The sequence below is a fragment of the Schistocerca piceifrons genome, chromosome 10 (genome assembly GCF_021461385.2).
Source record: "Schistocerca piceifrons isolate TAMUIC-IGC-003096 chromosome 10, iqSchPice1.1, whole genome shotgun sequence".
NCBI lineage: Eukaryota > Metazoa > Arthropoda > Insecta > Orthoptera > Acrididae > Schistocerca > Schistocerca piceifrons.
Genome location: NC_060147.1, coordinates 95,730,854 through 95,756,530, shown reverse-complemented (window position 1 = coordinate 95,756,530; position 25,677 = coordinate 95,730,854). Strand labels below are relative to the sequence as shown.

General features: G+C 41.2%; 1 protein-coding gene across 1 annotated transcript in view; it reads left to right on the top strand.

The window, feature by feature from the left end:
* The window catches only part of LOC124718720, a 211,695-nt gene that overhangs the window by 125,911 nt on the left and 60,107 nt on the right, over window positions 1-25,677 (top strand). The window contains exon 5 of the mRNA XM_047244338.1: window positions 20,893-21,038. Within this exon, the coding sequence (XP_047100294.1) occupies window positions 20,893-21,038 (146 nt within the window). The remainder of the gene's footprint in view (window positions 1-20,892; window positions 21,039-25,677) is intronic.

The following is a 25,677-nucleotide window of genomic DNA, read 5'->3' as shown; positions in this document are numbered from 1 at the left end:
TTCTTCTGAACTTTGCATGCTTTTTCCATTGCCTCTGCAACAGCGTTCAGACCTGTTTTGTGTACCACGGGGGATCAGTTCCATCTCTTACCAATTTATGAGGTATGAATCTCTCAATTGCTGTTGCTACTATATCTTTGAATTTGAGCCACATCTTGTCTACATATGCACAGTCAGTTCGGAAGGAATGTAGATTGTCTCTTAGGAAGGCTTCTGGTGACACTTTATCCGCTTTTTTAAATAAAATTATTTTGCTTTTGTTTCTGGTGGATTTGGAAGAAACGGTATTGAGCCTAGCTACAACGACCTTGTGATCACTAATCCCTGTATCAGTCATTATGCTCTCTATCAGCTCTGGGTTGTTTGTGGCTAAGATGTCAAGTGTGTTTTCGCAACCATTTACAATTCGCGTGGGTTCGTGGACTAACTGCTCGAAATAATTTTCGGAGAAAGCATTTAGGACAATCTCGGAAGATGTTTTCTGCCTCCCACCGGTTTTGAACAAGTATTTTTGCCAACATATCGAGGGAAGGTTGAAGTCCCCACCAACTATAACCGTATGAGTGGGATATTTATTTGTTACAAGACTCAAATTTTCTCAGAACTGTTCAGCAACTATATCATCGGAGTCTGGGGCTTGGTAGAAGGAGCCAATTACTAACTTAGTTCGGCTGTTAAGTATAACCTCCACCCATACCAATTCGCATGGAGTATCTACTTCGACTTCACTACAACGACAGACACAAACACTCCACCACCAATTCTGCCTCATCTATCTTTCCTGAACACCGTCTGAGACTTCCTAAAAATTTCTGCAGAACTTATTTCAGGCTTTAGCCAGCTTTCTGTACCTATAACGATTTCAGCTTCTGTGCTTTCTATTAGCGCTTGAAGCTCAGGGACTTTCCCAGCACAACTACAACAATTTACAACTACAATTCTGACTGTTCCTTGATCCAAGCATGTCCTGTATTTGCCATGCACCCTTTGAGATTGCAGCCCACCCCGTACTTTCCCGAGGCCTTCTGATCTAAAAAGCTGCCCAGTCCATGCCACACAGCCTCCACTACCCGTGTAGCCGCCAGCTGAGTGTAGTGAACTCCTGACCTGTTCAGCGGAACCGGAAACCCCACCACCCTATGGCGCAAGTCAAGGAATCTGCAGCCAATACGGTTGCAAAACCGTCTGAGCCTCTGATTCAGACCCTCCACCCGGCTCTGAACCAAAGGTCTGCAGTCGGTTCTGTCAACGATGCTGCAGATGGTGAGCTCTGCCTTCATCTCGTAAGCAAGACCGGCAGCTTTCACCAAATCAGATAGCCGCTGGAATCCAGAGAGAATTTCCTCAGATCCAAAGTGACACACGTCATTAGTGCTGACATGTGCCACCACCTGCAGCTGGCTGCACCCTGTGCTCTTCATGGCATCCAGAAGGACCCTTTCCACATCAGGAATAACTGGTGTGGATCCCAAACACTTGAGCAGCACTCAGTAATAGGTCTCACTAGTGTTTGATATGTGGTCTTCTTTACAAATGAACTACATCTTCCTAAAACTCTCCCAATAACTGAAGTTGACCATTTGCCTTCCCCACTACAATGTTACCCATCTGTGCCGATATGTTTTGAACATACTGCACCATTTTACATTGTCAAACGCCTTTTCTAGGTGAACAATTCATAGGAACTTGTCTTGCTCTTTTTTAAGCCTTGGTTACTTTTCAGAACCTTCTCTCTGGTGCCTTTATTGTTTGTAAAACAAAATTGATCATTATCTAATAGATCCCCAATTTTCTTTTCCATTTTTCTGTATATTATTCTTGTGAGAAACTTGGATGCATGACCTGCTGCAACTGATCATGTGATAGTTATCACATTTATCTGCCCTTGCATTCTTCAGGATTTTGTGGATCCTATTTTTCAGAAAGTCAGATAATATGTCTTCAGTCTCATAATTTCCACAGACCAACTTCGATAGTGCCACTCCCCCACTGATTTTAGAAATTCTGATGGACTGTTAACTACACCTTCCGACTTACTTGTCCAAAGGCTCTGTTAAACTGTGGCTCTGGTACTGGATCCCTATGTCTGCCAAACTGACACACATTTGCTTACATCAGTTTGCATTTCCTCTGTAGCCACTGTGCCTTGGCCTCTGTACAGTTCTTACTTATTTCATTCCTAATTGAGTTGTTGGGTTGGTGCATAAGTTCGTAGCATTTTCCCAGAAGTTTAATAAACACAAGAGAAACATCAGTCATCAATAATATGTTCTTCACTATTTACAACAGTCTGCCAATGCTGGGGTAACTTTTCAATTCTGTGATTGTAGAAATCATGTGGTGTTGAGGAGAAGAAGTTGTCAAGCCATGTTCAGAGTGCATTTTCATCCAGAAAAAGGAAGGTCCTTGAAGACTGTTTGATAGAGAGTGCTAAAGGTGAAAATCTGGAAATCTTAGGGTGCAAAATGAGGTGAATAAGGGGGAGTAGAATGACTTCCAAATGCAGCTCCTGTATAGTGTTTTTTGTCAGTCTAACACAATGCAGGTGGGCATTATCATGGAGTAACATCACTTCACACAGTGTTCCTGGTCAATGTGTGTGGACTGACTCTGCAAGACGTTTCACTTGTTTACAATAAATGTCAACAGTGATGGTTACAACTCAGGCAAGCACTACACCATCTGTTCCACCAAATGCATAACATTGTCTTTTGTCGATGCATGCAGGTCTTTGTACAGGGAGTTGGTGCTTGTTTGGGCTCAACCACTCCTTTCTTTTCATTATGTTAGCCTAAAAACATCATTTCTTGTCACCAGTAATGATACAGGATAGTGTTGTTCACACGAGAGTTGATGACGAGCAAGCAGGGATGCACGTAAGGTAGCCTGCTGATTTTTGTGATTTTGGCTGAGAGCATGTGGTACGCATACACCTCATTTTTCTAACCTTTCCCATTGTGTACAAATGTCGCACAATGATGTAATTATCACAGTTCACCATATTTGCCAGTTCTCGAGTACATGGACATGATCATTGTAGATTAAGGTGTTTAAATGATCTTCATCAGACCCCGAAGGTCTTCCTGGATGTGGAGAGTCACTAATGTCAAAATGATCCTCTTCAAAACAAGAAAATGTTTTTCCTGCCGTGCTGTCACTGATGGCATTACTCCCATACATGACACAAATGTTTCTGGGTGCCTCTGTTGCTGTCACCCCTCTGTCAAACTCAAACAGAAGAATATGTTGAAAATGTTCCAACTTGTCCACTGTGCACACTCCATTTTATGGTGTCCACAGCTCCACTCACTATCTCCAAATGACAAAATGTAAACTCAAATAGCAACAGTGAACTATAAATAAAAAATGACAACCAGTAAATAAACCCATAGCAACCAGAATCCCAACATGCAAAACAAAAGCACAATGTGCATATGCACCAACCTAATAGATTGCCATATTTTAGTCTTTCCCCAGACACTTTTACACAGTCTTCTTTTGTTGATCATTTCAATTTGTTCTGTTACCTAATATTTCTTCACAGTTACCATTCTTGTATCTATATTTGTCCATCTGACTTCTCTGATTACTTCTTTTAGAAATGTCTACTGCTCCTCAGTTACATTGCCTATTGTGGTATTCATTATTGGAGTATCAATGCCCATTGAGAACTTTAAATGCCGACTGTATCATTCCTCAGGATTTGAGCAGTCCAGTCCTTCACACAATGATTCTTCTAGACAATTCTCTTAACCCTTCTAATACTGAGTATTTTTTGTTACACTGAGTACCATTGGGGTCTTTAGTGACCCAAACAGAATTCATGTTTTATTAAGGATAGTTTTAATAAGGGTAGAATAAAATCACATTCCTTATTTTTTCCACAATTTAAAACATGTCAGTGACATTACATTAAATTAAAATGCATATTTTTTAAATTATTTATTTCAATAAAATTTACAAACGATTCTCATGGAACTACAAACATTTCTGATTAAATTCCGAATTGACATTTATGACGCATTACACTTACAGCAATAAATTGCAGAGTGGTTTTTACACACAGAACATCCACATTTTGAACATTTATCGTTTAATTTTCTATCCTCAGACCTTTTACAAAACGGACACCTTCCTCTTTTGTCTATGCTATTGATGGAAGTACTGGGGAAATAATTTTGTCTGGCTTTCTTTCGAGGAGCTGCTTTCCTAATTCTATGAGAAATGCCCGTCTCTTGTAATTGATCCTTTCTGCCCAATCTGGTGTAAGATGTAGCCATATGATAAATGCATTCAGTGCACTGATGTTGTAAAATAATGCCACTGGCCACCTTCTGCTCATCCTCTTTGTAGTGTACACTTTAACCAGCTTGTCCATGGTATCTACTCCTGATTTTGCTTTATTATAATCCAGAATCACTGGCTTGCATTCTTCACGATCTTCCACTTCCTTCCTTGAATGCATTGTACTGAGCAACTTTTCCCTTTTTCGGACAATATGAAACAATTTAAGCATGCTCTTGGAATCCAAAAATAGATGAATATTTGACTCGACCTTTAGTCTGAGTGAAAGATTGTGGTAGTTCACCTTTATTTTTTCTAATTGTTCCTAAGAGTGTGAGATTGATTTTCAGAAGTTCTCTCGCCAAACTAAGGCTAGTGAAAAAATTGTCAGTAGTTACATTTCTGCCACTGTTTTCTAAGCCTTTCACGATATCTAAAGCAACTCTCTTGCCTTGACCAACTTCATGAGATTCATTTTCTTGTCGACCAGTGTAAACTTGGAGATTGAGAACGTAAGACGTTGCACTAACACATACAGCCTATAATTTCAACCCATATTTTCCTGGTTTTGAAGGAATATATTGCCGAAAAGGACATCTACCATGAAATGCCACAAGTCAGAAATATGCGTTACTTCCTGTTCAGGCTGGACATCTGCGCTGTCCAAATCTTCTTCTGAACTTCCATCTGATTGAAGAATATTCTCTTCTAAGACGACAATTTCTTCATTGCTGCATGAGACATCAGAAACTATATCGCTGATATCACTATTTGATTCTCCAGATAGAAGATTATCCTGCAGTAATATTTCAAGCACTTCGTCTTCGGAAAGGTGACGAGACATTTTCCACTAAATGCAACACACACAATAGTAGTCTCCACTTGTATGGGACAAATAACTGTCGGCTTATAAAGTATTGTCAACAATCACACGTTACAACAATATTTACAGGAATAAAACAAAGGAAATACAGCAACAGTTACGAGTTCAATGCAGCATTATTGGGTAATAATACGGCAAGAGAACATTGGGGTCGCATTTGACCCCAATGGTGTTCAGCGGTTCTTTCTTGATTTTCTGCAATACTAAATATTTTCAAAAAGTTATATTAATATATTTCGAAACCATTACTTAATTCAGGAAAAGTCCGAATTGTTCATAATTTTTAGGAATAGGAAATAAGGTATATTTTACAGAAAATTACAGCCTGGGGTCATTACAGACCCCACGGTATTAGGAGGGTTAAACTTGAGCCTCTTCATCATCATTAGTAAATTATAATCTGCTTCTTATATCTGCTTGTGTGTACTCGTAACATTATAATACACAAACCTATCGAGCCGTTAGTAATCTGGCCCACATCCAAACCCTAGTCACTCAAGCAGAAATAATGCATACAAAAATGTGTTCTAATATTTAACAGTGTTTTTAGTTAATTACAATATTAAAACAATGTTATACATGTTTGACGTTGTAGCTTTCTTTACTCTACAATATCATGGATTCTAAAAAGAAACATGTTACTGTAGACCTCAAGCAGAAATTCAAACTAAGAGATAAGCTGAACTGAGATTCTTCACAGAAAGCCATTGCTGCTGAGTACAATGTTGGACAAGCAACTATTTATGACCACTTTTAACAGACAAAGAGACAATCAGAAGTGTATGGGAACGTTATGATGAAAGTGATGAAAAAGAGGACATGGGAGGAGAGAACAAGAAGATATCTCACACTGCTGGTGTTGAAGCTGCAGACATCTTCCTGGAGACATTATGCAACAAACAGAAACATGCAATACCACTGTAATGCTTGTAAAGCTATTTTGTGATAAAGTGTACTGCCGTTGCATACCATAATTGTGACATCTAGAAATTTGGCGCATGTTTCACAGTCATTGACACTATTGTATATGTACACACTCGATGACTAAGTTTTCTATCGAAACAAGTGTATCTATGGATTTAATAAAGGATGATCCCTATCTGTTTACACTAATTTAAGACTTACTCAATAATCAGCACTGCTGCTAATCTGGCACCCTTATGTGCAAGCAATGGGCAGATTACCAAAGTCTAGTGTATCTGACTTTGGAATCATAAGTCTGACCATGATGTAGTCCGGCTGGAACCTTCTTATACCTCCAGGTCTTTTTCAAAGTATACCTCCTCCTCTTGTGATTTTTGAACAGTGTATTCGTTATTCTTCTTCTTCTTTTTATCATCATTTACCCCATCTAGTATGTGCCCTGTTGTACTCAAGTTTTCACATATTTATTTTTATATCACTTTGGCACATAATACATTTCCTGCCACTGCATTCATCAGTTGCCTAAGAGAAGAAAGATGTGTGTGCCACGTGTCTGTGAAATGTGGAATCTTTGTTCTCCATGTGGTAGTATTTAAACTTGTTTGCCTATCATATTTTCCGAGGCCGAAAGTGGGGACCAGCCCAGCATTTGTCAAAATGAGCATGGAAAACAACCTAGAAACCATGCACTGGTGACCAGCGCATCAGCCACGGTCTCACCTTGTCGTCTCATATGTTACTGTATGAAAGAGTTCAAACAATATAGTCATGGTTACTAACTGAAGTGTTTTACAGAGCTCAATAAGTGCATGAGCAGAAGTCAGTAAACAGGGCAGAGTGTTCCAAATTTTTGGTGTAAATACTGATGAAAATATAAGCTGTAAAAGCATATTACTGAGCTTCTCAAACAAGTAAGTTCGGCTACTTTTGCTCTTCTTATAATTGTTAATCTTGGAAACAAATAATTCAACTCCCTGAAATGTCTTTCATATTTCCACTCAATAATGTCTTCGAAATAATTTTCAGAGGTAACTCATCAGTTAGAAAGAAAGTATTGATAGCACAAAAGTGAGCAGTAAGAATAATATGCAATATTCACCCACGAACATCATGCAAATACCTCTTCGAGGAGCTAGGCATTTTAACTGCACCTTCAGAATACGTATATTCAGTAATGGAATTCTTTATTTATAATCAATCACAATTTGAGAAGAACAGTGATGTCTGTGCCTACAACTAGAGGGGCAAAATGGCCTTTATTACCCATTCTTAAAGCTGTCAGCAGCTCGGAAAGGAATTCAGTATGCAGCAACAAAAATTTCTGCTCATTTACCTAATAACATAAAAGTCAGACAAGTAGTGAAGCAAGTTTTAAATCAATTTAAAATCATTTCTCCTGGACAGTTTCTTCCATTCCACTGATGAATTTCTATGTAAAAACTGGTGGACAGTTAGAAAGAAAGTGTAGTTAGATGAGTAGAACTAAAAGTAATAATGTGTTCATTAATGTTAATATATACATATCCTGTAAACTGACTTGTTCCACATCATTTTGATAAAAGAATCATTCAGATGATCTATGGAACACGTAACTAACTAACTAACTGGTCTTTCTCAGGATCTCATTCCTGCTATCAAGCCCGTATTATCTGGTAACCTTATCTTCTGTTCCGTCCCCTACTACTGCATTCAAATCCCCCATGATTATTAGATTATTATCTCCCTTCAAAAGTGGAATTACTCATTCATATCCTACAATGAAAAACCCAAGATGGAATAATGACAATATTGTGAAAAGTGTAGATTGCTACTCACTGTACAGTGGAGAAGCTTAGTCTTAGATGTGCACGACAAAAAGACTGCTAAACAAGTGAACTATCAGCCAAAAGGCCTCCTTCTACAGCAGACAATACACACACACACACGCGCACACGCACACACACACACACACACACACACACACACACACCTGACCACTGTCTTGGCAGCCAGAGACAGTGATCCTGTTTGTGTGAGTTGTGTGTGTGTGTGTGTGTGTTGTCTGCTGTAGAAGTAGGCCTTTTGGCTGATAGTTCACTTATTTAGCAGTCTTTTTGTCATGCCTGTCTGCGACTCAGCATCTCCACTGGTGAGTAACAGTCTTTCTGTTTCATAATTTTGTCATTTGACATCCTCATATACTTTTTCTCTCTCTTCATCTCATGCATGTGAGGTTGGTGTGGAGACCTGAAATATTGTTGTTGGCCATTGATCATCGTCTGTCTTTTACAGCATCTGTATCTTACATTACAATGTCCTTCAGACATGCATGTATGTCTGAAGGAACAGATGCCGTTTTGATGAGTACACCTGTTGCACATATTACAAAATGTAGTCACAAATTGGGAATATACAATGGCTATTTAGAAAGTAGGGAACGTTCTGGCATTAAAAAAAAAAAAAAAACTAAGTATAAGAAATAAATTTTATTATATACATCTGAAAGAGCGACTGACATACTAGTTTTCCACATAGTCACCAAACACATGAGGCACTTATCATAGCGGTGGACAAAATTTGAAATACCTTCGTTGTAAAATTCTGCCACCTGAGACTTCATCCAGTGGAGTTCCACGTCGTCATCAAAGCACTGTGTTGCAAGCCAGTTCTTCATCTTGGGAACCAAGTGGAAGTCGCTTGGTGCAAGATCAGGGCTGTAGGGCGGATGAGGGAAAATTTCCCATTTGAATGAATTAAGGAGTTCTTTAGTGCGGTTTGCTGTGTGAGGTCGGGCATTTTCGTTCAAAAACAAAATTTTGGATGTCAGCTTTCCTTGGCCTTTGTTTTCAACTGCTCTTCTAAGGCTGTGCAAAGTTTGACAATACCAGACAGAGTTTATGGTTGCTCCACGTTCGAGAAAATCCCAAAACACTGTCACCATCAACTTCCTTGCTGAGAAGGTTTGCAAACATTTTCTTGTTTTTTGGGGGGACCTTGTGTGCGCCCACTCCATGGACTGTAATTTTGTCTCGCAAGTGATGTGTTTCATCCAAGTCTTGTCACTGATTACGATTCGATCCAGTAATGAATCACCATGTTTGTGGTAGCCTCCAGAAATGCCAACATTGCCCCCATTTGCTGTTCTTTATGATGCTCTGTAAGCATTTTGGCCACCCATCATGCACAAAATTTGGGATAGCCTAGGTTTTGAGTGAAAATTTCAAACAACAGAGTCTGTGAAACTTGTGGAAAAGAAAGCGAAAGCTCCATTATTGTGAAGTGACAGTTTTCACGTATCATTTCATCTGCTTTAGCGACAAGATTATCAGTCACAATGCTCGGGCGTCCACTCTTCTCTTCATCATGAAGGTTGGTTTGGTCATTTTTAAACCAAATGCACTATTTTCGGATGGAACATTCACTCATTACGTTGTTTCCGTACACTTTGCACAGTTCACGATAAATTTCTATGGGTTTTAGGTTTTTTGCCAACAAAACCATATCACAGACCACACCTCAGAACTGGCAGGATATTTTCGATTGAAGCGCCCATTTCAGATTCGAACACTGAAAAAACCAGACACGCAGAGACGTTCCTGCTGTCACAGATGGATGCCGACGCGATCGGCATGCGGCTGCCAGTGTCAGACTGAAACGTTTCCTACTTTCTGAATAGCTCTCGTATTTTGAGTCAATTGTACACTTCATTAGCGACACATGAAAATTTGTGCCGGCCCAGGACCCGAACCTGGGTTTCCCGCTTATTGCGAGCAGTCATCAGTCATCATAACCTTAACCACTTTGGCTATCCAAGCTTTCCATATTGACCCAAATCTCCATGTCACATTGTCTGTATTCCATGTGCTCGCACTTTGTGATTTCCACCCAGGTAGAGACAAATATTTTTACTATCGTAATTTTAGTTTGTTGAGGTGTATACTCTTTTACCATTGATTATTATAATGTCTGTGTTTTACAGATCTGTATCTTATTAGTTGTTTGTATGTGTCAAAGTCAATAAGCGCATCGAAGTATGTAAATAAACTGTTAAAGCTTTACTAACCTATAGAATTAATTTTGAGTAAGCGGCACATCCTACTGTAGAAGGAAAAGAAGGAAACCAGTGGGTAATGCTCCTATCAGAGCACAGAATAGGTGAATATGTTCCTCTTTAAAAGTCTCTGACAGAAAAACGGGGAACCAGTTGCCACAATCCTTGTTCCTCCTTCCTCAACAATAATTTTGACATACAAACATATTCACACTCTTTTGTGCTGAAATAGGGTAACGGGAAGATGGTGATGGTGGAAGAGAGAAGAGACAGTATTAGCATGGGAGAGAGAGAAAGTGGCAGTGAAAGAGAAAGATGGGTGAAGAGAAGAGCAGTGAGAGGTAAAGAAAGACGAGATAGTGATGGTCAGTGAGAGACAGTGCCAGTAAAAGAGAGAGAGAGAGAGAGAGAGAGAGAGAGAGAGAGAGAGAGAGAGGATGGTGGTAGAAGCTGGCAGAGCAAAAGATAGAGGAGACGCTGGAAATGGATAGATGGGAGTGTGCATTATGGATTGAAAGTTTAAACATGTGGGTGTAGGGGAAAAATAAGTTTGACCTTCCAGAATTTTTGAGTTGTCGAGGTATAATGGAGACAGTGGCAGTGGAATATACTGTACAGAGAAGAGCATACATGTCTATCAGTTCCTGGTTTGGGTGGGTAGGGGTCACCTTTTGTCAGTTTTCCAACATCGTCATATACTCAAGTGTTGAAAACTTCACCCAATTTCCCCCATCTATGTGTTAAAAAGTTTCACAGGTAGGGGTCAAAATCCTGAGCAAACCCTCCACAAGGACCCTTGTGGAGAGGAGGCAATGGTGATTGAAGAGAAAGACAGTAGACTGTGAGAAAGAAAGAGGCAGTGGCAATGGCAGAGAGAAAGAATGAGACAAAGATAACTGCAGTGGGAGCAAGAAACAGTGAAAGCAGCAGAGAAAGAGACAGTGGCAAGGAATAGTGGGAGAAGGGGATGAAGACAAAGACAGTGAAAAAGAAAGGCAGGAGTAAGTGCCGGTTGGAGGAAAAAGGAGACATTGGGAGAGACACAAATATAGACAGTGGCAGTGAGATGGATATACCAAGTATGTAGGCTTAACTTCGAAGGGAGTCTGGGTAAAAGGATTTAAACGAGTGGGAATATGTTCGAATGCTAAAATCTTTGGTGTGGAAGGCAGAATGAGCATTGAGACAGCTGATTCTTCATTTTTCTGTCCGTGTTTTAAAGAGGAATATCTTCAGCTTCTTATGCTCTGACAGGCGCTTTTCTCATCTGATATTTAATGCTTCACAGTATATGACGACGTCAGCGCATCCTAGCAACCAGAATGACTTGTTTACATCAAACAGGAGACAGTGATACCATTCATACTAGTTGTTTAATAAATACAGTCATACTGCAGCTTTTCAGTTGTGTTCTTTCTCAAGGAGTTACAAACTATGAATTACCACCTGCACAAAATACACTACTAGAAAAAAACTAATATACCTTGGAAGATGAAGTCTGTTTTGACCCAATAATTGCATATTCCCCATGGGGGATAATAGATATACTGGTAATGGTTTCACTGTTGTCCACCAACCAAAAGATAGCATAGTGGCACAGCTACCAGAGTGCTATCTGTGGCTCCCTTTTCATAGGGAATGCTCATATGCTCACAGTCAGATAGCTCAGGGTGGTGCGAATGTGTGAAACAAGCAGACAACCATGGAGACGCACTCATGCTTCCTACAGCCAGCTGAGTGAGTTTGAGATGGGGTCAAATTTTGGCCTTCCAAGCGGCGGGATGGTCCTTTCAGAGAATTGCCACACAAGTTGGAGGCATTGCATTAGTTGTGCAACAGTGTTCATGTTAGTGGTCACATGAATATTCTCACATCCATAGACAAGGTTCTGGATGTCCACACACCACAAACTTCCAACAGGATCGTCGTATTGCAAGGGCAGCAGTGGCAGATCGTACAGGTACCACAGCAAAGACAAGAGGGCTTGTGAACCCAGATGTGTGAACCGGTTATTAGCAGTGGGACTTTGGGCACACACACCTCTAACTATCTTGCACTCACATCACGGCATCATTGTACATGCCTCAGCTGGTACTGTCAGAGGATCACTTGGAAGATGGAGCGGCACACCACGGTTTCCAGCAATGAAAGCAGATTCTGCCTCCATGCAAGTACAGGGCTATTACAAATGATTGAAGCGATTTCATAAATTCACTGTAGCTCCATTCATTGACATATGGTCACGACACACTACAGATACGTAGAAAAACTCATAAAGTTTTGTTCGGCTGAAGCCGCACTTCAGGTTTCTGCCACCAGAGCGCTTGAGAGTGCAGTGAGACAAAATGGCGACAGGAGCAAAGAAAGCGTATGTCGTGCTTGAAATGCACTCACATCAGTCAGTCATAACAGTGCAACGACACTTCAGGGCGAAGTTCGACAAAGATCCACCAACTGCTAACTCCATTCGGCGATGGTATGCGCAGTTTAAAGCTTCTGGATGCCTCTGTCAGGGGAAATCAACGGGTCGGCCTGCAGTGAGCGAAGAAACGGTTGAACATGTGCGGGCAAGTTTCACGCGTAGCCCGCGGAAGTCGACGAATAAAGCAAGCAGGGAGCTAAACGTACCACAGCCGATGGTTTGGAAAATCTTACGGAAAAGGCTAAAGCAGAAGCCTTACCGTTTACAATTGCTACAAACCCTGACACCCGATGACAAAGTCAAACGCTTTGAATTTTTGGCGCGGTTGCAACAGCTCATGGAAGAGGATGCGTTCAGTGCGAAACTTGTTTTCAGTGATGAAGCAACATTTTTTCTTAATGGTGAAGTGAACAGACACAAGGTGCGAATCTGGGCGGTAGAGAATCCTCACGCATTCGTGCAGCAAATTTGCAATTCACCTAAAGTTAACGTGTTTTGTGCAATCTCACGGTTTAAAGTTTACGGCCCCTTTTTCTTCTGCGAAAAAAGCGTTACAGGACACGTGTATCTGGACATGCTGGAAAACTGGCTCATGCCACAACTGGAGACCGACAGCGCCAACTTCATCTTTCAACAGGATGGTGCTCCACTGCACTTCCATCATGATGTTCGGCATTTCTTAAACAGGAGATTGGAAAACCGATGGATCGGTCGTGGTGGAGATAATGATCAGCAATTCATGTCATGGTCTCCACGCTCTCCCGAGTTAACCCCATGCGATTTCTTTCTGTGGGGTTATGTGAAAGATTCAGTGTTTAAACCTCCTCTACCAAGAAACGTGCCAGAACTGCGAGCTCGCATCAACGATGCTTTCGAACTCATTGATGGGGACATGCTGCGCCAAGTGTGGGAGGAACTTGATTATCGACTTGATGTCTGCCGAATCACTAAAGGGGCACATATCGAACATTTGTGAATGCCTTAAAAAACTTTTTGAGTTTTTGTATATATGTGCAAAGCATTGTGAAAATATCTCAAATAATAAAGTGATTGTAGAGCAGTGAAGTCGCTTCAATCATTTGTAATAACCCTGTAATGGTTGTTTGACATATGATGTAGACCTGGTGAGCACTGTGTCATAGAGGGCATTCGTCCGAGACACTCTGGTCCCACCCTTGGCCTCATGGTCTGGGATACAGTAAGCTACAAATCTTATACACCTATGGTGTTTCTGAAGGAAATGCTAACCATTTCTTGGTACACTCGGAATGTTGTTAGACCCATTCTTTTGCCAATCTTGCAAAGGAAAGTGATGTGTTATTCCAACAGAATAATGCTCACCCACACACTGCCAATGAAAGTCAACGTGCTCGGCAAGACGTACAGCAACTTCCCTGGCCAGCATGATCTCCGGAATTGTCTCGAGTTGAACACGTTGGATCAAATGGAATGAGAGGTCGCAGTGTATACCAGGACAGTATTCGCCATCTGTATGATCAACTGGATGCCAGAGCTAATGCGTGCATTGCCACCTGTGAAGGCAACACCACATACTAATATACTATGTGATCAAAAGTATCCGGACACCCTAAAAAACATACATTTCTCATATTAGGTGCATTGTGCTGCCACCTGCTGCCAGGTACTCCACATCAGCAACCTCAGCAGTCATTAGACATTGTGAGAGAGCAGAATGGGGCACTCTAGGTAACTCTCGGACTTCGAACATAGTCAAGTGATTGGATGTCACTAGTGTCATATGTCTGTATGTGAGATTTCCATACTCCTAAACATCCATGGGTCCACTGTTTCCGATGTGATAGTGAAGTGGAAATGTACAGCACAAAAGTGTACATACCGATCTCATCTGTTAACTGACAGAGACAGCCAACAGTTGAAGAGGGTCCAAATATGTAATAGGCCGACATCTATCCAGACCATCACACAGGAATTCCAGACTGCACCAGGATCCACTGCAAGTACTATGACAGTTAGGTGGGAGGTGAGAAAACTTAGATTTCATGGTCAAGTGGCTGCTCATAAGCCACACATCATGCTGGTAAATGCCAAACGACACATCGCTTGGCGTAAGGAGTGTAAACATTGGACAATTGAACAGTGGAAAAACGTTGTGTGGAGTGACGAATCACAGCACACAATGTGGCTATCCAATGGCACTGTGCGAGTATAACGAATGCCCGGTGGAGTGCGCCACAAAATTGTAAGTCATTTTCAGCCTAATGTCTGTATTCTTTTGATCACATAGTGTGTGTGTGTGTGTGTGTGTGTGTGTGTGTGTGTGTGTGTGTTTCAGTATGGGTTGATATCTGGTACCTCAGAACTGCTTGTGCCACTGATCTGGAAATGAAATCATTTCACATGCTTCATATGCACTGTTGCAACAATAAGTCCTGAGTGAATTGGAAACTTCTAGAAGGGTGTACCGATCCCCCCCGAACCGTGTTTTGTGTAGTTGTGATTCCATTATGTCATTGAAATGTGGGCAAATTGTTGGTGCTTGTATGGTGGATACTTCTGTAACCAAGGTGGCCAAAATGTTTGAAGTTTCTAGAGACACCATACCCAAGACTTATACCACACACAGGGAAAACAGAAAAACATCATCCACTAACTGACAATGCAGATGGAAGTTTGTGTTCAGTGATCATGTCGAGTGACAGTCATTAAAGAGGAGTGTGATGATAAATAAAAGGATGACAGCTGCAAAAGCTATTGTGGAACTAAATGTTGTGAAGCCTGTCAGCACTAAAACAACATGAAGGGAGCTCCACAAGGAGGGAATTGCAGGACGAGATGGAATTCCAGCGCCCTCATCAGTGATCCAAATACCTGTAACAGGAAAATGTGGTACTGAAGCCATAAAACTTGGCCTATGGAACAATCAAAAAAGTCATTTGGTATTGTTTCACACTGTTGCTTATGTCCCTGGAGTGGAACATGGGAGGGGGATGTTGTGTTGGATGATGATTTGGACAGCCACATCGTGATATTCCATGGACCCCATGGTTACTCTGCGAGGTCGCATTACTGACAAGGATGATATGAGTAATTTGGTTGATTTAGCTCATCCCATGGTACAATGTTTGTTTCCTACTGCTGATGCTGTGTTAGAAGACTAGCAGAGGAGTGGTTTTGTGAGCATAAGGATGACTTTTCATATCTGCTGTAACCTCTAAAGTCACCACACCTCAATATTATTGAGCTTTTGTGGTCTAAGTTGGAGAGGAGGGTGCATGATCACTATCCCCTCCATCACTGTTTACTGAACTTGCCAATATTTGCAGGAAGAATGGTATAAGATTCCCATACAGGACTCGTCTGTATCTGTTCAGAAATGGGTAGGACCTGTTTTGAATGCCAGTGGTTGTCCTACACCATATTAGGCTTGGTAATGTGTTGTCTTTTTGTGTTTCCATAGTTTTGTCCACCTACTGTATATAAACACATAAAAAAAAAGTTTTGCATCACTCTGGTTCCCAGAACTCCTGAAGATAGACGTTGACTGTGGATATTGTATCACAGACACAGTCCCTTTGACTGTTCAGAGTTGTCACTAAACCCACTCAAAGATGTAAACAACCATGCATGAGCAGTGCCTATTAGATAGAGTGTGTCCGACAGCTGATCAGTTCCATTCATTCCGTCAGGAAGGAGGTACACGGTTCGCGTTGTCTGCAGTTCAACCGTGCCTAGACAGTCGGTACCGCGGTTCCATCGCGACCGCATTGTTACTTTGTGTCAGGAAGGGCTCTCAACAAGGGAAGTGTCCAGGTGTCTCGGAGTGAACCAAAGTGATGTTGTTCGGACATGGAGGAGATACAGAGAGACAGGAACTGCCGATGACATGCCTTGCTCAGGCCGCCCAAGGGCTACTACTGCAGTGGATGACCGCTACCTACAGATCGTGGTTTGGAGGAACCCTGACGGCAATGCCACTGTGTTGAATAATGCTTTTTGTGTAGCCACAGGACGTCATGTTACGACTCAAACTATGCACAATAGGCTGCAGGATGTGCTATTTCACTTCCAACGTCCACAGTGAGGTCCATCTTTGCAACTACGACACCATGCAGCACGGTACAGGTTGGACCAACAATATGCTGAATGTACCGCTCGGGATTGGCATCACGTTCTCTTCACCGATGAGTGTCAGATATGCCTTCAACCAGACAATCGTCGGAGACCTGTTTGGAGGCAACCCAGTCAGGCTGACGGCTTTAGACACACTGTTCAGCGAGTGCAGCAAGGTGGAGGTTCCCTGATGTTTAGGGCTCTCAGAACAGAGGTGATGCAAAACTTTTTTTGATGTGTGTGTGTGTGTGTGTGTGTGTACATATCTTATCACAGGTCATTATGCAACACACTCTTTCCCGTATGATTGAGTAGATTCTTTATATTTATTGAGCTGCCCCACAATTCAGTCCCGAGTGGCTTAAGGGATTCTTAGTGTGAAAAGTAAAACATATTAAGGACCTCAATACTAAAAATTTTAGTTCACTTCTGTAATGCATAGCATCCTGAACTTAATTAACTGGATATATTGTTTTGCAGATTGACACAACCCATAATGGTATTAGTGGTGTAATATCTACACTACTGGCCATTAAAATTGCTACACCAAGAAGAAATGCAGATGATAAACGGGTATTCATTGGACAAATATATTATACTAGAACTGACATGTGATAACATTTTCACACAATTTGGATGCATAGATCCTGAGAAATCAGTACCCAGAACAACCACCTCTGGCCGTAATAATGGCCTTGATACGCCTGGGTATTGAGTCAAACAGAGCTTGGATGGCGTGTATAGGTACAGCTGCCCATGCAGCTTCAACACGATACCACAGTTCATCAAGAGTAGTGACTGGCGTATTGTGACGAGCTAGTTGCTCGGTCACCATTGACCAGATGTTTTCAATTGGTGAGAGATCTGGAGAATGTTCAGGGCAGCAGCAACACGGATGCGACCATCGTGATGCTGTAAACAGAACCTGGATTCATCTGAAAAATGACGTTTTGCCATTCGTGCACCCAGGTTCGTCGTTGAGTACACCATCGCAGGCGCTCCTGTCTGTGATGCAGCATCAAGGGTAACTGCAGCCATGGTCTCCAAGCTAATAGTCCGTGCTGCTGCAAACGTCGTCGAACTGTTTGTGCAGGTGGTTGTTGTCTTGCAAATGTCCCCTTCTGTTGACCCAGGGCTTGAGACGTGGCTGCACTATCCGTTACAGCCATGTGGATAAGATGCCTATCATCTCAACTGCTAGTGATACGAGGCTGCTGGGATCCCACGGCGAACCGTATTACCCTCCTGAACCCACAGATTCCACATTCTGCTAACAGTCATTGGATCTCGACCAACGCGAGCAGCAGTGTCGCGATACGATAAACCGAAGTCGCGATACGATAAACCGCAGTCGCGATAGGCTACTATCCAACCTTTATCAAAGTCGGAAATGTGATGGTACGAATTTCTCCTCCTTACACGAGGCATCACAACAACGTTTAACCAGGCAATGCCGGTCAACTGCTGTTTGTGTATGAGAAATCGGTTGGAAACGTTCCTCATGTCAGCATGTTGTAAGTGTCGCCACTGGTGCCAACATTGTGTGAATGCTCTGAAAAGCTAATCATTTGCATATCACAGCATCTTCTTCCTGTCAGTTAAATTTCGCGTCTGTAGCACATCAACTTCATGGTGTAGCAATTTTAATGGCCAGTAGTGTAAAATGAGGGAAAGGCAGCCATCACCTGTAACAGATCGGTGCGTGGAACACAGTAATACGTAACAGAAAACAGCATTCACACTAGCTTGCAAGCTCTATCTCTTTTTTCAGCAACAGCACACACATACAACCATGCAGACAGCATAATGCACATTTTCGTGGCCACAGCAAGAGAAGCATTGGCAGTGTGGTGCTCAACACAGTCACGGCTATTGAATATCCAGGCATAACATGACAAAGCGATATGAACTGGAAAGAGCACATTAGGTCTGTAGTTGGGAAGGTGAACGGTTGACGTCAGTTTATTGGGAGAATTCTAGAAAAGCGTGGCTTTTCTATAATGGAGACCACATACAAGACACTTTTGTTAGCCAATCTTGGGTACTGCTCAGGTGTTTGGGATCCTCAACACATCGGATTAAGGGGCACATGGAAACAATTCAGTGGTGTGCTGCTCGATTTGTTACTGGTAGGTTTGTTCAACATGCTAGTATCTTGGAAATGTTGTATGAACTCATACGAGGTGTGGTTGAAAAGTAACAGGAATTATTGTTTTTCTTATAGAATCCTTATTTACTCATCAACATCAACTTTGTCTCCATCAAAGTAGTCCACCCAAGATATAATACACTTGTCACAGGGCTTTTTCCTATCTTGAAAGTGCTTCTGGAACTCACTTTTAATGGTGGTGTTCAGCTCTATAGTGATTCTGTTTGTATCTCATCAGTGGTGGCAAAACGATCTCCTGTCATGCTTCTCTTCAGCATCAGGAATAGAAAGAAGTCACAGTGGGTCAGGTCCGGCAAATACAGTGGCTGTGGCAACATAAGGGTTTTGTGTTTTGCCAAAAAGTCAGGATCACGTATTGAGGGGTGAGCGTGAGCATTATTGTGATGCAATTTCTGTGAGTGGTTTTGCCTTAATTCTGGTTATTTTCTCCAGATTGCTACCCGTAAACGATGCATAACTTCCAGGTAGTATTCCTTATTGGCCTTAACAACTACGAGGTAGGAACGCGTGATGTACTATCTGATTCTGATCGAAGAAAATAGAGAGAAGAATGTTCACATCTGATCAGACTTGTCAAGTATTTATCGGTCTTGGCTCTTCACACATTTACATTGGCATGATTGGCCCTTTGTTTCAACTTCATACCCATATACTCCTGTTTTGTCATTTGTTATAATCTTCTTTAGAAGTTCTGTATAACTGTTGACTTCAGTCTGCCTAAACCATCTAAAAAACTTCTTGGCCTGAGCCATAGGCTGTGTTGACATCAGCAACCTTTGTGATAGTGATGTGGCAATTTTCCAGAACAATTTTCTGTACTACTTTCACATTGTCATCAGTAATTCATGTGTCAGGGCATTCAGGGCAGTCAGCATCTTCTCGACCCTCTTTGAAACATGTATACCATTCGTAAAATTTTGTCTAAATTCACAGGAGATTCACCAAAATCAACAATCAACATTTTGAATGTGGTACTGCAAATTATTCCATTTTTAAGCAAAATTTAATGTAAATTCTTTGATCCATCTTTTTTGAAATTAAAAATTCACTGAGCACTCAGAAACATGTATAACCTTTTCAACTGCCACGAAGAAACAAAATATTCAAAACAGCTGAAAATGCAGACATACATGAGCAACACATGTACCAACAAGATAAACAAAATTTAAACTGGATGTGTAAAGCCTGTGAAATTAAAAAAGTTCCATTTCTTTTTTATCACACCTCATACGTGTATCCCTCATTCAGTAATTTCATGAAATGCTGTTGGCGAAGTTTAGAGAACCGGCATTTGTGACCAGCTGCAGAGCGATCCTACTGCCACACGCTTACATCTCAGGTAAGGACAGCAAAGGTAAGATAAGGGACGTCTGGTCTCATATGGAGGTGTACAGGCAGTTATCATCATCTCACTCCATTTGCGAGTGGAACAGGAAGGGGAATGAAAATCAATGGTTTAAGGTACTCTCTGCCATGCGTCATAATCCGGCTTGACAGTATGTATGTAAATGTAGATGCAGGCCTTCACCATTTTTTCCAGTCCGAGCTTGTGTTACAACTCTAATGATTATGTACTCAGCGGCTTGCTAAATTCCAATCTTCTTTACTTCTTCATTTTGTGTAAGCTATATTTTTATATGAGGTTGGAATTTTGAAACATTCTCCACGTGGGTCATCTTCAAGATAAGTTTGACCATGACTAAAATCAGCCACCTATTCTTGGCAGTTGAAAATGAAAGTGTGGTCTTCATATAAACCTTTCCCTGCTATGGATGAACTTCTGTTAGCTGTTAACCTTCCAAAATTGAATGAAAGCCGCACTACGTGTCTATTTTAAAACAATGTAGAGGAAACTTACCAGAGATAAAATTGCTGCTGTCGATACCTTATTGCACAACATGTACCCACCAACAGAATAACAGCAAAATTTCAGTTTTATCAACACCATTTCTCTCAAAAGCTGAAAACTTTTGAACTTTGCCATCATAATTACATCTGTGTAACTAAAATGTAACCTTTCTGAACACTTTGTAAACAATTTGTGCACCATATGTGCCAGTATATTGCACTTTTTTTTCTTTTTACAGGTTTTCCCCAAAGAAGAGTCACAACGACACGAACGGAGGCTGCTTGTTGATGACGTTCCATGCAGCCTACCAAAATCAGTTCTCAGAACATATTTTGGAAAATTTGGAAGGGTAGAGCAAATAAAAATACTACCAATGCCCTCCAGGTATAAGTATGGCTCCTTAAGTAGGTAACTGATGTGATAAACAGTGCACAGTCACAAGGTCACATGACACTAGCTCTCTCTCTCTCTCTCTCTCTCTCTCTCACACACACACACACACACACACACACACACACACATTGAGATCCATAAATTTCATCATCTAGGAGGTTAAGAGATTCTCATAATTACCAAACCAATGTCAATAGAGTTGCACTGTTTGTACTTGTTGGTATACCTTACAGGCATAGCTTGCAGTGGCTGCTGCTGCTTGTTAATCTATGGATAGTCCATATCCCTCAAAACCCTGTTCATAATTTGGTTTATGGAACACAATGTGTGACTGAATAAATGAGTGAAATGATTACAATACAACAAAATAGTTTGTAACTACAACCAAAAATAAAATCACAAACAACTTTACGATTATGATTAGTAAAAAAATAAATCTTGTGTTAACCTTCGATCACTGATACTCCACCATTGACCAGCTCATTTAATCCAAAGGAAATGTAGATCATTATATTCAATTTCAAAATATGTGACATAAATGGTCGTATCTTTGGCCTTGCCTTCGAAGCTTAAATTCGTTTCATTGCCATGGGATTGTTCACTGGAACCATTATGGGATTGCTTTGTCAGACTGTTAAGAATCCTTTTTCTCAGGAACAAGTAGATGTATCAAGTTGAAATTTATGTCACATATTAAGATCTATGATCCCTTGGCAGGGTAAAAATTTTAAGCTTCAAAGTCAATGCAGTCAAACTATTCGGCCATTTATGTGACATATTTTGATTCCTGAAGACTCATCAAAGCCTACAGTATACCTCCTATTGGCACAGAACCATGAAATGTAGCAAGAAGCAAGGTTTCACAGAAAAAAAAACTGAAAATTGTGGAATTGTAATTATGTCACACAAAAAATATCTTTTTACCATTACAATGTACATTGCATTCGTCATCCATCAAAAGCATAATATATACGCTTAACATTGTCAAGTTAGGGGGTGGTCTAGATTAATTTAATTTAGAAACAGAAATACAACTTCAAAGAACCAAGATCACTATTGTACAGCATTTATTGTGATAAGAATGTTGCCATTATCAGATCTTCTGCAGTACATTTCACTGAGTCTTGACCAGATGCATCACATATGGATCACATTAGAGAACTATGTTTCATGAACATGAGAACAATAGTGTATCAGCAAGTTAAGCATTAAGAAAGTAAAAAATAAAAACGTGCCCTATATATTTTGATGAGTTGTTGTACTTCCATTCCTGCAAAAGCATAAAAGATGAACATTTTCATGTAAACATAAAATGTAAGTTATAGTCATTTTTTAGTATGTTAAGTTTTATTAAATGTTTTATATCTGCATGTGTAAGGTGAACTCTCATGTTCAGGCCAGTCTGAACAACTACTGTAGAGATTTTGATACACTCTTGGAATTCACAGGACTGATACTACTTTACACAGAACCCTTAATGTGTGACTCCTATTCACATTTGGCCAGTTTTTTAAATTTCCATGCCTGAATCAGTAAAAATGGAACCCTTAGGGGATCACTTTGTTCTCTGCCTGTCTGTCTGTCTGTCTGTCCAACTGTTAAGAACCCTTTTTCTCAGGAATGAATAGATGTATCAAGTTGAAATTTATATTACGTACTAAGGTCTGTGGTTGCTAGGCAACAAAAAGAATTTAAGCTTCTAAGTCAATGGAAGGAAAGGATGTGGCCATTCATGTCAGTATTTTAATACTCGCAAACTCATTCCATTCATCAAACCCTATAGTGAACTCCCCACTGACCTGGAATCATAATATTTGGCAAGAAGCTAGGTTTTTATTTATTTTTTATTTACACATCATGTTCTGTAGGACCAAATTGAGGAGCAAATCTCCAAGGTCATGGAATGTGTCAGTACATGAACTTACAACATAAAAGTAATAACAGATAAAAACAGGTTTCATAGTGCAAGTAAAGGAAGAAATCAAAAATTTGTTAGTGTGTAATTATGTCACTTTTTTCCATTTGTTGTCCATCTATTAAGACAATTTTTCTCAGCACCAGGTAGAGATATCATATTGAAATTCATGTCAAATACGAACATCTACAGTCCCTTGGTGGTGTAAAAAATTTAAGCTTCTAAGTCAACACAATCAAAATATACAGCCATTTATGTTTGATATTTTGATACTCGCAAACTCTCTCATCAGAACTGAGAGGCAAACTATCTGTATACATAACTATATGTAAAAACAAAGATGAGGTGACTTACCGAACGAAAGCGCTGGGAGGTCGATAGACACACAAACAAACACAAACATACACACAAAATTTTGTGTGTATGTTTGTGTTTGTTTGTGTGTCTATCGACCTGCCAGCGCTTTCGTTCGGTAAGTCACCTCATCTTTGTTTTTACATATAATTTTTCCCACGTGGAATGTTTCCTTCTATTATATTGTATACATAACTAAGTTTTTTTAAAAAAGCTGCTTTATATGAGGGTGAGTCAAATGAAAACCTTAAAAATTTTTTATTGTGCAGAAGTGGTACAAAGCTGTAACACTTTTCAACATAATTTCCCCCATGCTCAATGCAAGTCCTCCAGTGCTTACAAAGTGCGTAAATTCCTATAGAAAAAAAAACTCTTTTAGTTCTCCGCGCAACCACTCATGCACCACGTGTCGTACCTCTTCATCAGAACGGAACTTCTTTCCTCCCATTGCATCTTTGAGTGGTCCAAACATATGGTAACCATGTGGGGGCAAGGTCTGGTGAGTATGGTGGATGAGGAAGACACTCAAAATGCAGGTCTGTGATTGTTGCAACTGTTGTACGGGCAGTATTGGACCTTGCATTGTCATGTTGCAAAAAGACATCTGCTGACAGCAATCCACATCGCTTTGATTAGATTGCAGGCTGCAGATGATTTTTTAGGAGGTCTGTGTATGATGCACTGGTGACAGCGGTCCCCTCTAGGCATGTAATGCTCCAAAATGACACCTTTTTCATCCCAAAAGAGAGTCAGCATAACCTTCCCTGCTGATGGTTCTCTTCGAAACTTCTTAGGTTTTGGTGATGAGGAATGGTGCCATTCCTTGCTTTCTCTCTTTGTTTCTGGTTAGTGGAAATAAACCCAGGTTTTGTCCCCAGTAACGATTCTTGCAAAGAAGCCATCACCTTCTTGTTCAAAGCAACGAAGTAGTTCTTCACAAGCATCGACACGTTGTTCTCTCATTTCAGGAGTCAGCTGCCATGGCACCCATCTTGCAGACACTTTGTGAAACTGGAGCACATCATGCACGGTGTGGTGTGCTGACCCATGACTAATCTGTAAACATGCTGCAATGTCATTCAGTGTCACTTGGCAGTTTTCCTTCACTATGGCTTCAACTGCTGCAATGTTCCATGGAGTCACAACTCATTGTGCCTGACCTGGACGAGGAGCATCTTCCACTGAAGTCACACCATTTACGAACTTCCTATTCCATTCGCAGACTTGCTGCTGTGACAAATATGCATCACTGTACTGAACCTTCATTCGTCGATGAATTTCAATAGGTTTCAAACCTTCACTAAGCAAAAACCGAATAACAGAACGCTGTTCTTCCCTCGTGCAAGTCGCAAGTGGGGCGGCCATCGGTATACTGATACTGCGATGGTATGTGTGTATCTGCACTATGCTGCCACCTAAAGGCCATTCTTCACACTGTATGTAGCACGCTTACCAACTTACAGGATAATGGTGCGAAATTTCGATTTGTTATTACAAATTTAAGGTTTTCATTTGACTCACCCTCGTATGTATGTGTACACAGATTTGATACTTCTTGGCAGATAAAAGCTGTGTGCTCAGTGCACCCATACGATAGTTTGTTTAGGAGGGGGAGATGGGGATGAAACTGGGAAGTATGAAGTATTTTTGAAGACTAAAGGTGCAGTAGCCACCAGAAAGATCGCGGGAGGCGCACATTGGCACGACGCGTCACGGACGGTAGTTGCCGCAAGTAGAGTCCCATCCACCAGAGGGCACGCGAGAATTCGGACGTGACCTCTGCCGGCATAACAACAACAACTCTGGCAGCACGGGCCGTGCCCAGTTAGTTAACATCGGGCATGCCTAGGGGACAGTCCCGGTCTACGCTAAGTGAAGTGCGACGTAAACGTGAACAGTGTTACTACAAAATTGGCAACGAGTAGGGTCGTTCTTTCGCGTGTTGCGTCGTTGTTCCGGTTTCGCAGCTTCTCCACGGCATGGAGGATTTGGTGCGGGTTTTGGTTGCGCAGCAGACAGAGCTCATGGCCACCATGAAACAAGTGCTTCCGGCGTTGCTCTCCCCGCCGTCTGCTCCAGCGCCGTTCCCTCCTCCCTTTCCCCCGTATGACGAGACGGCGGAGGATTGGGACGCATATGAACATCGCCTTCGGCAGCATTTCCAGGCGTTTCGTGTTGCCGATGCGGAGGTATGTCGTGCTCTCTTCTAGTCTTGGATATCTCCCTCGCTGTATCAAGTTTTGCGGCAGCTAGTGCCATTGCAGGAACCCTCGTCCTTGTCTTTTGACGCATTGTGTTCATTGCTGTCTTCATATTATCGCCGCCGCACGCATTTTGTGGCGGCTAGGGTCGAGTTCTATC